This window comes from Orcinus orca, chromosome X, assembly GCF_937001465.1.
Source record: "Orcinus orca chromosome X, mOrcOrc1.1, whole genome shotgun sequence".
Classification (NCBI taxonomy): domain Eukaryota; kingdom Metazoa; phylum Chordata; class Mammalia; order Artiodactyla; family Delphinidae; genus Orcinus; species Orcinus orca.
In genome coordinates this window covers 98,448,348-98,462,082 of record NC_064580.1, presented here as the reverse complement: position 1 = coordinate 98,462,082, position 13,735 = coordinate 98,448,348, and the positions used below count along the sequence as shown (strand labels likewise).

At 40.7% G+C, this 13,735-nt stretch overlaps 1 protein-coding gene across 2 annotated transcripts in view; it reads left to right on the top strand.

Annotated features, from left to right (window-relative positions):
* The window catches only part of LHFPL1 (LHFPL tetraspan subfamily member 1), a 51,850-nt gene that overhangs the window by 12,766 nt on the left and 25,349 nt on the right, over positions 1–13,735 (top strand). For both annotated transcript variants that reach the window (XM_004283970.2, XM_004283969.2), the window contains one exon: positions 6,668–6,766. In XM_004283970.2, the coding sequence (XP_004284018.1) occupies positions 6,668–6,766 (99 nt within the window). The remainder of the gene's footprint in view (positions 1–6,667; positions 6,767–13,735) is intronic.

Genomic DNA, 13,735 nt, shown 5'->3' with positions numbered 1-13,735 from the left:
TTTCCAGCAGAGGGTGAACAGGGACTAACTGTTAGGAATCAGAACTTCAGTAGCAATAGCCTCCATCTGACTCCAAGCATTAACACTGGCTCCTACACCCACCTTGCCTCCTATCTTAGGCTTGAGTGAGACTTTCACAAAATGTTTATGGTTCTCCATATAATACATTTTGGTTGATCTCACTTTCTAGGTCCAGAAACTCAAAGGAAATTGTTGAACGGAGATGTGGGTAGGTAATGGAGATTTAGACACTCATGGACTGAGTGGAGGAGAGCTTTAATTGAGCAGCAGATATAATACAGTGGTAATAGAAACATCAGTATCATGTTAATCTCATATGACTCTGCTATTTTATATTCCCCATCAACCATTGCTCATAGGAACATAGTCACAGTGTTTACACTTAGATGGGGGTCATTAAAGTTCAAGAATAAAATGCCATTTGACAGTACTCATGGAAAGAATCAAGATCCAAGGTGTGCTACAAGGGTTATCCCTGGGGATATTGGACCGATTGCTAAATTTATACAGCTTCCCCGCCTGTAATACCAGCCAACTAAGTGTCATTCTCATTTCCTTTTTAGAAACTGGTGCCTGTCAAAGTTGCATCAGATGTGAAGGAATGGTGAAGGCTGCTTGAATGTATCATATTTTCTAGGCACCCCTTGGCATACAATCATTATCCAAGGTTCTTCAGAGATCTTGGTGTCTCACTCCTCAGAGATGGGCTTTGCTTGTGGCAGAAAGCCAAGCCTGAATAGCATTTTGAGCTCCGTGGATAAAAGACATAAGAGAAAGCTGTGAGGGTTAAGTTTAAGCTTGTTGTTCAGCAGAGGGAAATTGATTTTGTTGCTCCAGGCCTGGCTGCTTCTCGGCAGCTAGCGCATTAACCAAAATACATCAGGGGGAAGAGCCATTTTTTTTCAGGTCTGGTTTATCTCTGCCAGACCCCAAACCACTGAAGAGATGGAGGATCCATTAAGAACTACTCCCTCCCCCTGCCTGACTTTTGTTCCCCCATTTGGCGGCTGCCCACAGAGATGAGTGGTGGGAAGTGGGAGAGACAGGAAGAAATAAAGAGCTGCTGGCCTGAGTCATACTCAGCAAGGTGACCTGATGGGACCCTTGGGTCCCATTTGCTCCACCTGCAGCTGATCCAGCTGGACAAGTGCAGGTCCAGAGAGCCTTCCACTGGGACCTTCATGCCCTCCTCTAACCGGTGAAGGAAACATCTGGCCAGGAGATTATTTCAACCCTGGGGATGCTGAGGTTTCTAACCAGCTGGCCCCCAGTCCCTGAGAACAAGGTCATTATTTACATTCCCCTGTGTATACATATGCAAGATGCTTGTGAATTATCCTCTACCTTCAGTGAGAGCTAACCAAAGAAGAAATAAGTGAGAAGTAAATATAAGGAACTCTTGGCAAGAAAAAGTGTAAGATCTTGGATCAGGTTCCTTGAGGGAGGCCAAGAATCTTTCTAGATCAGGGAATGTATCAGAATCACATGGAGTGCTTAAAAAATGTGGACCCAACTCTCCAGTCCTCTTTCCCATACTGATACACACAGCAACAGGTGGAAGGCTGCATGTTTTGGAAGATCTCTCCAGTGACTCTGATGTGTTCCCTTTCCCCAACCCAAGTGAGAACTACCACTCTGGACTTTTTTTTTTTTTTTTTTTGGTTAAGCAGATGGAATTCAACACACCCAGACAGGCACTAATGATTTTCTCCATGGAAGGTCCTAATGCTACATGCTTCAAGCTGAATGAAAGTTGCCACTGGAGACGGATCACTGAGAACTTGATTCAAGGAAAGAGTGCTGTTTTCTAAAAACCATTATCTTCTCTGGAAACCAAGCATTTCCTGGAAAGTCTTCCAAAGTTTCCTCAGGCATAATTTAACTTAGCCTTACCATGCTGAACAAGGATTATAAAAGTGGCTTTCTGTTTCAGAAATGGTATTTAAAGAAGTTAACCTACTAACAAAAACTCATGTAGCAAATTTGAAGCAGAACAGAGACTGTGGTCCAGGGTTTCTGACCCTCAGCCCTGGGCTTTATGCACTGATGTCATTGATTTTTCTTTTTCCATTTGGAGAAGAAATTCTATCACAATGTTTTTCAGAGTGGTCCATGAAGCCCTTGTATAAGAAATTTCCTGGGGTGCTTGTTAAATACAGATACCTTAGTGCCTTTCTAAGCCTACCCAATCAGAACTGATGCCTGGCACTCTGCATTTTACACGGCCTCTCATGCTGATTTATTTTTGAAAGCATAGTATGAAATAGTTCAGATATGTGCACTATACAGCTTAAGAGATAGAATATTACCAATGTTGTTGAAATCTCCTTCATACCCGGATAGTATTCTCTTGTTCCCACAGCAAAGTTAACTACTGTCTTGGATTTGTTATTTATCATTTCCCAACATGATTCCAGTACACACTAACATTTGAAAACCTCTGCTCAGTTTGTTCATAGTGTTGCTTTTTTCTGAAATTCTGTTTTCTTCCATCTCTGCCTGTAAATCTCTCTCTCTCAAAGGCCAGGTCAAATGCAGCCTCTCTGTGAAGCCTCTCCTGATGTACTTTAGAAATCTCTAGCAGAGGTGAACTGTTTTATAACTCTGAGAGAGAATATGCAGTGAAATGAATAGCAGAGTTGAGTGGGAGTGTTCCCTGGGAAGGGAAAGCTGAGATATAGCTGGACGGCAGACATAAATTTTCCACTATGTTTGAGTTGAAGTTGCTATAAGAGCAATAAATTGAACAAATTAATAACAAATTAACCCATACTAGACTTCTGCTCAGGGTAGTAAATTCAAACTACCAAACAGCCATACTTGGACAGATATTTGGGAGTGGGGTGTGAAGTGTAACAAGATGGCTGCCCACCCAACAGTTGCACTTGTGAATGGGAGGTTGTGGTGGACAAAGGAGGTTGATAACACCCAGCTGAGGAGACTTTCCCTGCCCGGAGACAAAAACTAGTCATCTACCTAATTGAGAATGTGGGAGATGGTTATACAGCTGTTGCGATATGGGGAAGTAGTCATTCTGGCAGCAGGGGAAGATTGAGGGCAGCTGGAATGTAGCAGCAGAGAGGGTTCTGTGGTCTGTCCGAGATTGTGCGCCCAAAGGTTTGTACTGGCGTTGAGGTTGCCACAAGGGCTGAACCCGAGCAAAGTGTCTAACTCTAGGCCTCTGTTTGGTCAGAGCAATGAATGAAAACTATAGCAACCGTGTTTCAGGAGGACACTTGGTACGTTTTGTGATAGGGGATGCTTGTGGAAGGAGCAGTTGAGGAAGGGAAGGAAGATGGCAGCCCACTGGTCACCTGCACATGTTCAGTGGTGGAGTAAGGGTGGTAACACACTCTAAAGGGCTTTCCCTTTCTAGAGGCAGGTGCAGTTGGGACAGACTTCTCCATGGGGCGTATGTGTCTGGAGGGGCAGTAAAACCTGTAGTTAGGAATGGCATGTAGAAAAGTAGAAGCCAGGGCTACAGCTCATACATGGCAGGGCTGGGATTTCAACCAATTTTCTCTGCCACCAGAGCTCCTGCTTTTAATATTTTTAGTGGTGTTTTTCATAAGTGTTGGTACCAGAACCTGAAGCATCAGCATCACTAGGGTGCTTTTGAAAGGCATATTCCTGGGCTACAATTACTGAATCAAATATCTGTGGGTGAAGTTCAAGAATCTACATTTTAAATAAGCCCCCAGTCTTCCAGAAGGTGGCAGAGCCTGTCAACGGAAAATGACTTCTATGTTGCTATTTGAAGCCCATCTTCATATCCCAAATTCATTAGAACTGTTGGGGACAAATATAATTGAGGATAAATTATCCTGTGACTTCATTTTAAAATAACACATCTTCTAGGACATCTTTCTCCATCTATGATCAAATGTAATGAATCTTCTGTCAGTTACAGGTCCAATGTCTCCATGAAGTATGTTTACAACCTACTGTGCTCACCTGTCTAAAAGGCAGGAGGGAGGATAGGGGATGGGAGGTGTGGTAGGGCAGGTTGGGCAGAGCACGGAGCCACATGCGCTGGGGCAAAACACATACCTGGGCAGAGATTCCTGGTCTCTGGCCTGGTGCCTGTGAAAAATTGCAAGGTAACAACTCCAAGCAGGCAGCTTTTAAGTCAAGCCCTGTCTTTAGGGGGACTGAAAAAGGTGAAAGGTTCCTCCTGCCGTGTCAGGAAAGGCACTTAGCCAGCACAAGCTCCTGCTTGAGAAGTCAGAGCTCATGCCAGTCCCAGGGATCTGAATGTGGAGGTTAGAATACAGAACTGCTGTTCTTTTACGAACTTGTGTTCTTTTCTTCCTAGTCTGTGTGGGAAAGCTCACCTTTTATTAACTCTTCTCTCAAAGGGTACACACTGAAAGCAGGAAAAGGCTGAGGTTTTGTTTCCAATTTTGTCCTTAACCCATTGTACATATTCTGGGCTTACATACTCTGGCTCATACCTCCTCATATCCTATGATTTCAGTTTATCTGTGGTGAGAAAAAATAGGAGTGTTGTTCCATTGCCACTGGATAAATTCCAGAGCCTAGAAAAGTCTTTTGAGTGACCAGTTTCATTTCCTTTAAGACTATCAGACAGATAAGAGTGTCTTCTAATTTTAAGCATTCCACTGAAGGGAATTTCTAACCTTAATTAGTCATTCTTTTAGTTTCTAAACCCTCTCTCACCGTCAGAAAGTTCTCTCTGTTTTCCTATTTAAACCTTTCTTGATTTTTCTTTAGGTCCTTGTCTTTTTCTCTGGCCTCACTGAGTATTGAGAACAGCTGGTTGCCATGTTGCTGACAAGCTTAGCGAGTACTTTGAGATCTTCCAAAAGGCTGCAGCTGAAGGCAAAGTGGGCTTATTAGCTTCTCAGAGTGTATATGGAGTCTTCCTCGGTGAGGAAAGAGAAACGAAGGTGAGGCTGGCAGTCCCTGGGGCAGCTTGCTTTTCACGGTCTGAAACCTTTCTGTAACCTCTAACTATGCCACCCAGTCATCATTAGTCAAATACCTGCTTTGTGGAGGCTCTGTGTCATGTGTTAGGTTCTGCATCCACACTCAGGGCGGGTGACCTTCCTATGAACTTTGGTGTAGTACTCAAGTATAGCGTTCTTGTAGTTAGGCTCTCTTGGCTGTAAGCAGCAGAGACTTGCTTGAGTTCTCCAATGAAAAGGGGACTTATTATAACATAAGAAAAATGGAACTGGAAAGCCATTGGGAAGGACTAGATTCTCTAGCTCTTTCAGGAGCAGTATGGAGTTTTCCCCTCATGATGTATCTGCTTCCTGCCTCTCTATTCTCTTATTTTACCAATCAGTTCCCGCAGCTTACCCAGAATTGATGTCTATTCATAAGTTTGGACTGAACTTGGCTTTAGCTTGACACACACTTGATTTTACCTCCTGGTGTTTTTTCCTAACTTCTGCTCCATCTGCTAACTAGCTCAGCTTCTCTATGTTTCTTTTCTTTTTAAAAAATATTTATTATTTATTTGGTTGCACTGGGTCTTAGTTGCGGCAGGCTGACTCCTTAGTTGTGGCGTGCTGATTCTCAGTTGCGGCATGCATGTGGGGTATAGTTCCCTGATCAGGGATCGAAACTGAGCCCCCTGCATTGGGAGTGTGGAGTCTTAACCACTGCGCCACCAGGGAAGTCCAGCATCTGTGTTTCTTGATTAAAATTTCCAGAAACAAAAATCTGGCCCAGCTCTTCTCTTCAGAGCATGATATGATGTCATCCATTACTGGCCAGCCAATGAATTTGGTTGCTTTTGTGTCAGATGCCAATGCTTAGTTCAATCCATGGTCGCCAAAGGCAACGGAGAGGTGATCATAGGTTATAAAATGTAAACCTAGGCAGTAAACAAGAGCTGTGGATGAGGCAGTTGTCCTTAAAAGACAGTGTCAGCAAGCAGGCCCAGATTTGTATCTCTGGTCAGAAGAGTAAGGTTATCACTAAGATCACATAGATTTTCCCTGTAGTAACCAAATGACCTAAACAAAATGGAGGTGAAGGCAAGGGGCACAGTGGAAGGTTCTGGAAGCCAAAGAAAGTAGGAATGCTTAGCATGAAGCTGGGATGGTTTCTCAGAAGAAGGAAGTGTTTCTGGAAGAGGGAGTCTGGTGCCCTGCTCACCGGGAGAAGCCTAGATAACGTGGATGCTTTCTGTAGATCCCAGTCTGGCAGCTGAATTCAAGCTACAGAAGTCATGACCTACCTTTGACTAGTAAGGACTGACTTGACTCTTAGAAAAGGATGAATTGTAGGAAAGAGTAGCAGCCCCTACCTTTTTATTCTTTGTAAATCAGACTAAGATAGAAGAGGAGTCTGGTTGGAGAGTCCAATTCAGCTTTGTAAGTCATTGGCAAAAACATTTTGGCTGTGAAAAGCATACTGGCCTGTCTCAATCCCCAATACTGTCCTTTCTTTGTGAGTTGTCCCCTCTACTATCTACTGCAATTCACCACCTATGGCACAGCAAAGAAATCCTGTTGAGTTGGTAGTGTCATAGACATTTAGGGTAAAAGGGGAAAGGTAAGCTCTGAGTGGAGGAGGGAGAATTTGAGCTGAGCTAATTCAGAGGGAATGTTGGGATGATAGAAGACCTGTTATATTTTTTCTACCTGTGTGTATGCTTTTATTTTTTTTCCAGGACTGCTGATAAGTTCAGGCTGTGCCTTATACCCCTTGGGATGGAATAGCCCAGAGATAATGCAAACATGTGGGAATGTCTCCAATCAATTTCAGTTAGGTAAGGTGACCTGTGCAGGATGGTGGTGATGGCTCAGTGGGAATCTGTTTTTCAAAGCGCTCTTGGAGGTGCCTGTGCTTGCTCGTGGTGCTTGCCTGAGTCTCTCACTATGTTAGCTTGTGGGAAGTGGTGGATTGGTCAGACTTATGTGGCCTTGCTAATTTACAAGGGTTGAACATAAATTCTACTTCTTTAACCATATCTCTCCACACTCTTTATGTAATTTTACCCAGAGTCCTGCGACCGATTTGGGACAACCCTATCTACAGAGGGATTCCTAATGCTTGGAGACTGCTAATCCGTCATCCTCTGAATAAATACTAGTCCCTGTTGTATATCCTTCTAGGCACTATTTTCCAAATACAAATCAATAGTATCTCTTCTCGCTCCCCACTGAGGTTATAACAAGAGGTAATTTGCTTTACATCATGCATTAGGAACCTAGGTTAAACACTGGGAACTGTTACTGGCATTTTTACATTGTTACTGGCATGTTAATGACAAGAGGTGTTAAATATTAAAATGGGTGACAGAAGTAGCTCTGGGCTCTTCTGTGGTTACCAACTTCACTGAGAATGGCTTAAGTTCATTATTGTGAATTGGGAATAGACTGGACTCTCCCTGGAAGATTTCAAAATATTTGTCCAACCTACCATGATGGAAGAGAATAGGAGGAGAAATGTCCAGGTCTCCTTGAGTATCCTCAGTTGAAGGAGAGGATTTTGGAACAATGAGGCCACCCATTCCCTATAGCTTATGCTCCAATACTTCCCTTTTTTCTCTGTGGCCTTAGATTGTTTTTTGAGTCTCACCTGACTCATTTTTGGAGGAAGGAGCTGTTTACTCTACAAACATAACATAACGGAAGGGCTATATAGAAGACATGACAAATGTAGACCCCGGCATGTTCAGTGTTCCTGGCTCAGGGCAGGGCTGACTGGTAAATATAATTCTGCCATAGGTGAAGGAATGAATAAATACTTGGAAGGTACTGGGTTGTTAGTCCTATAATTCTACTTTTCTAAAATAACAGCTTTATTGATATATAATTCACATGCCATAAAATTTGCCCTTTTAAAGTGTACAATTAGTGGGTTTTAGTATACTCACAAGGTTGTGCAATCATCACCACTATCCAATTGCAGAATATTTTCATCACCCCAAAATGAAACCCCTTACCCATTAGCAGCCACTCCTCATTCCTCCCTGTACCCAGCCCCCAGAAACCACCATCAATTTAGATTTACCTGTTCTAGACATTTCAGATAAATGCAATCATATTATAATATGGGGCTTTTTGTGTCTGCCTCCTTTTACTTAGCATGATGTTTTCAAAGTTCATCCATGTTGTAGCACGTATCAGTACTTCTGCCTTTCATGGCTGAATAATTCTCCATTGTATAGATATAACATATTTTATCCACTCATCAGTTGACGGATACTTGCGTTTTTCTACTTTGGGGATATTATGAATAATACTGCTATAAAAATTTGTGTATACATTTTTGTATGAAAATATATTTTTATTTCTCTTGGGTATGTATCTAGGTGGTGTGGAATTGCTGGGACAAATGGTGACACTATATTTAAGACTTCTGAGGACCCTTCAGGCTGTTTTCCAAAGTGAAAACATCACTTTGGAAACTGCATCATTGTACATTTCCATCAGCAATGTATAAGGGTTCCCATTTTCCAAAATCTTCACCAATACTTATTTTACATTTATTAAATTACAGCCATTCCTATGTGTGTGAAATGATATCTCACTGTGATTTTAATTTGTGTTTCCCTGATGATTGATTTTGTTGAGCATCTTTTCATTTACTTATTGGCCATTTCTATATATTCTTTGAAGAAATATCTATTCAAATCTTTTGCTGATTTTTAACTGGGCTATTTGCCCTTTTTTGTTGAGTTGTAAGAGTTCTTAATGTATTCTGGACACTAGACCCCTTTCAGTTATATGATTTGCAAGTACTTTTTCTCATTCTGTGGGTTGTATTTTCACTTTCTTGATGACATCTTTTGAAATACAAAATTATTTAATTTTGATGAAATCCACTTTTATCTATTTTTTCTCTTGTTGCTTGTGCTGTTGGTATCAGATCTAGGAATACAGTATTGTCAAATCTAAAGTCATGAAGACTGTTTTGGCTACTCTGGGTCCCTTGCATTTACATGTGGATTTTAGGTTCAGCTTGTCAATTTCTGCAAAAAATCAGTTGGGATTTTGATAGAGGTTGGATCAGTTTGGAGTGTATTGCCTCTTTAGCAATATTAAGTTTTCCAGCTCATTGAACACAAGATGATGTTCCAGTGAGTTAAGTTATCTTTAACCTCGTTTGATGATATTTTGTAGTTTTCATTATATAAGCCTTGCAATTTGTTGGGTGACATATATCCCTAAGTATTGTTTTGATTATATTGTAAATGGAATTGCTTTCTTAATTTTATTTTTGGATCACTCATTGTTAGTGTATAGAAATACAAATAATTTTTCTGTATTGACCTTATATCCTGCAAACTTGCTGAACTCCTTTACTAATTCTAATGAACTTTTAGTAGATTACTTAGGATTTATTATATACAAGATCACATGATCTGAGAAGAGAAATAGTTTTACATCTTCCTTTCCAATCTTTTCCTTGTGTAATAGCCCTGGCTAGAACCTCTAGGAAAATGTTGAATAGAACTCGTCAGAGTTTTCTATTCAACATCCTTGTCTTATCCCTGATCTTAGGGGTAAAGCATTCAGTTTTTCACCACTAAGTAAGAAGTTGGCTAGGCTATTTTCATAGATGGCTTTTATTAGGTTTGAGAAAGTTCCTTTCTATCTATTCCTAGTGTAAGTGTATTCATCATGAAAAGGTGCTGGATTTTGTCAAATGCTTTTTCTACACCTACTGAGATGATCATATGTATTTTATTGATTTTCATATGTTAAACCAACCTTGAATTTTTGGGATAAATCACAGTTGGTCATGGTGTATAATCCATTTTATATGTTGCTGGATTCGGTTTGCCATATTTTGTTGAAGATTTTTGCATCTATATTTATTAGGAATATTAGTCTGTAGATTTCTTTCTTGTGATGTGTTGATTGGATTTTGGTATGAGGATAATATTTTTCTAATAAAATGAGTGGCTACTTTTATTAATGTAAAATGCCAGAGTGAAAAACTGGAGATGTCATTTGCATGTAGTCGTATGGCAGTTTTCTGCACCAATCACCACCTCCAAGGACCTAGTTCCCAAATGGGCAATTTTGTGTTTGGCTGCCTCTGTCCCAAGTTGATGGGCTTCAATTGTGTTTACCACAGGATCATTACTTTTCTCTTCCTTCATTTACTCAGGTTTTTTTTTCCTTTGGTTACTATTTCCCTCTCCACTGCATTCTTCTCCTTTATTTACCCTTCTCTCCTACACCATATATTTGCCTAAGGGCTCTAGCTCCCCTCTCCTTAGTGCACTGGACACTGTGTTGTTCTGTGAATCTGTAGAGGTGAAGGAATTGAAGAATCCTGCTTGAGTGAAGCCCTCCTAGTTCCTTTTTTGAATCACTGTCACATCCTTCCAACTCCCTGTGTCTCTTCTTCCTCTGAAGCCCACATTTGCTGCCCATATTCTCCAATTGCATGCCTGTATATTAGCACCTTTCTGGTTAGTACTGAAAAACTGAGATAACCTGTGCCATTCCTGACCCATTTCTAGTCAGCTGCCCAAACATACAGGACAATGACAACTCTATTAACAGTTGTTCCCTTGCAGTATAGAGGTGCTAGGAGCAGCAGTAAAACTTGTAGTAGAATTAAAAAGAAATCTTTCATGATGTGATGGGAATGCCAAGCTTGTGAATACCAAGATTTGGGAATGCCAATGCTAGAAGTATAGCCTTTCTCCTTAGACCTTTCTTTAATACCCTGGAGATTCTGGCAGTGTGGAAGCATCCTCACACACCTTAGATATTAAGAGGATATATGAATGAAATAGGAGAAAAGTACTGAGTGTCCAGTGTATAGGCCTTTGTTCCCTTTTCCTTGAGAGGCAGTATGGTATACTGAAAGATCATAGAGTTTGGAGTCAAAGATCTCGGTTGGTATCCAGGCTCTGCCATCTTTGTAGTTGTATGGGGTAAAGATATCTATGTCTCAGTTTCCTTCTCTGTAACATGGGGGATGCTAATAATACCCATATCAGTTCTGTTGTTACGGTGAAATAAGAAAAAGTATATTGAAGTATCTAACACAGGGTTAGACTTAAAATAGATGATGGGCTTCCTTAATAGACAGCAGAGTAGAATGTGCTGGGGGGTAGACTGTCAAATGATGGCATTACTTTGATTCTGCTGTAGGCTCTGTACCCTCCTATGTGCTCTGTATTTTGCGAAGGGAGAGACACAGAGCCAAGAAAGACATGGACCCTACCTGAGCTTCGTACCCTGAGTGGCTTGAGAGAGGTGAAGGGGATAGGGAGGACAATAGAAGCAGGCATTGCCAGTCAGGGAAGTTGATTCTTAGAGTAAGTAGATTTCTCACTCTGATACTTTGAATGGCATCCTGCAGCCTCCAGTATGAAAGGGTAACCCTCATGTCTTCAACTCCTCTTTCCCTAGGTTTCCCAGTCAAGTTATCCTAAACCATCCACAGTTATGATTTTTAGTCCTAGCCTGAATTATCAAAGATATGACTTGTATTAAGACAGCAATCTTGATATCTGTGTTGCATTAGAGATAGCCACAAATGCTTTGATACTCTTCTCATATAGAGGCCAAGTCAATCTCTACCCTCTATCCTCCGAATCTGGGCTGGCCTACCTACAACTGCTTTAATCAATACAGTATGGCAGAAGTAACATCAAGTTTATTCTAGGCCTAACATCTAAAGAACCTGTAGTTTCCATGTTGGTTTCTTGGAGCTCTGAGCCATCATATAAAAAAAAATCTGACTACTCTGCTGGAGACCACATGGAAAGTCCTGGAGATAATTGGAGACAGAGAGGCCCAGTTGAGTCCAAACTTCCAGCCAAGGCACCAGACATATGAGTGAAGCAGTCCTGGACCCTCCACACTAGCCATATGAATGACCCTTTTTGATGCCAATTGCACTAGAAGTATTGCTCAGCTGAGCCCTGACCAAATTGTGACTGACAGATTTATGAAATATAATAAAATGATTGTTGTTTTAAGCTGCTATGTTCTGGGAGTGGTTTGTTATACAATAATAGACAACCAGAAAAATGCCAATTCATATACATATAAATTTAAGATTACTATTTTTAATCAAAAGTAATTTATGTATGTGACAAAATAAAACAGTACACAAAGGTTGAACATGCAAAGTAAGTCTTTTTCCTGACACCAATACTATTCCCCAAAGAGACCATTACATTCCTTTTGTATCTCTCCAGAATTTTTCATAAATGTAAAAATATGTGTTTCTATGCATATCTTTATTTTGTCCAACCAAAATCATATTATGTATCTATCTAGCTAGCTATCCATACTGTTCTGCACTTTGCATTTTCCACTAACCAATATCTCTTGAAGAGCTATTAACATTTATAGATCTCCAGCCTATGTTTTAGACACACCCTAATTTTTCCATTGTAGGAATAGCATAAATTCCACGAGGGCAGGGATATTTGTCTGTGAGATTAAGTAACTTGCCTAAGGTCACTCAGCTGGTAGAGTGGCAGAGCTGGGATTCAAATTCTAGAAACCTGGTCTAGGTAACACCATCCAATAGAAGTTTCTGCAGTGATGGAAATATTCTGTGTCTTGCTGTCCAATGTGTTAGCCACAAGCCACGTGTTGTTGGCGAGTGGTTGAAATGTTAGGTTTGTGGGACTGAATTTTTAATTTAATTTTATTAATCTAAATTTTAATAAATATTAATGTATTTAATTTTATGAATGTATTTTATTTTATTAATTTAAATGTCATAGTCACAATGTGACCAGTGGCTACCATTTTGGACAGCAGGGCTTGAGAGTCTGTGCTCTTAGCCGCTATGCTCCTCTGTAGAGAAGAAAGAGCCTATTGAGGAGACTCAGAAGGAGTAGCCAGAGGGATGTAAAGAAAATGAATAGTGTGGTGTCACAAAAGCCAAGAGAAAGAGAGTATGTCAAAAAAAGAAAGGGGCATGGTCAATTGTGTTTAATGCTGCTGCAAGTTGCTGGTTGGGGATAGAGAAGTGGCCATTGGAGTCAGCCAGACGAAGGGACCCAGAGGAGCAGTTTTGGATTTATAGATATTAGAGGTATTGTGAGATGAGGAAATGAATGCAGTACGTGCCGACAATTCTTTCAAAAAGTTTTGCTATGAAGGAGAGCAGAGAAAGTGTGTAGTAACTGAAGGAGAATGTGGGATGAAGAGAGGCTTTTACTAAGATGACCAAATAGTTGAATGATGATGGTAATGATCCTATAGTGGAGAGAGATTGATGCAGAATAGCAAGGTCCTTGACAAAGTGAAGGTGTAATGAGCAGGACCCGTGAACAGAGATTTCAGTTGATTTCAACTGATTTCCTATACACATATTTCAGCTTCACTGTGATTTTCAAAATTCTCTTAGATCTATAAAACTATTAGAGCATTCCTTCACATCCAAAGACCTATAAGCATCGGACACACAAATGAGCCCCATTGAGAATTTAGAGAAGCTAAATACTTCTAATGGCACATAGCTGTTTTCAAGCAAGCTTATAAAACCATTGTGTTATCAGGAGCACATAATTCTAAGGTAAGGTCTCTACCTTATCAATGGATCACATTAGCAACATGTTCTCATGAATATGATCTAATCTGATCCTTGAAAGTACATGCATAGCAGATGGTAGTATGCCCATTTTATAATGAGGAAACCCTGAAATATGGAGAGGTACAGCGATTTGTGTAAGGTCACACAGCAAGTTAAAGGCAGAACTGTGAGTAGAGCCTTATCTCCTAATTCACTGTCCTATGTGTGCTAC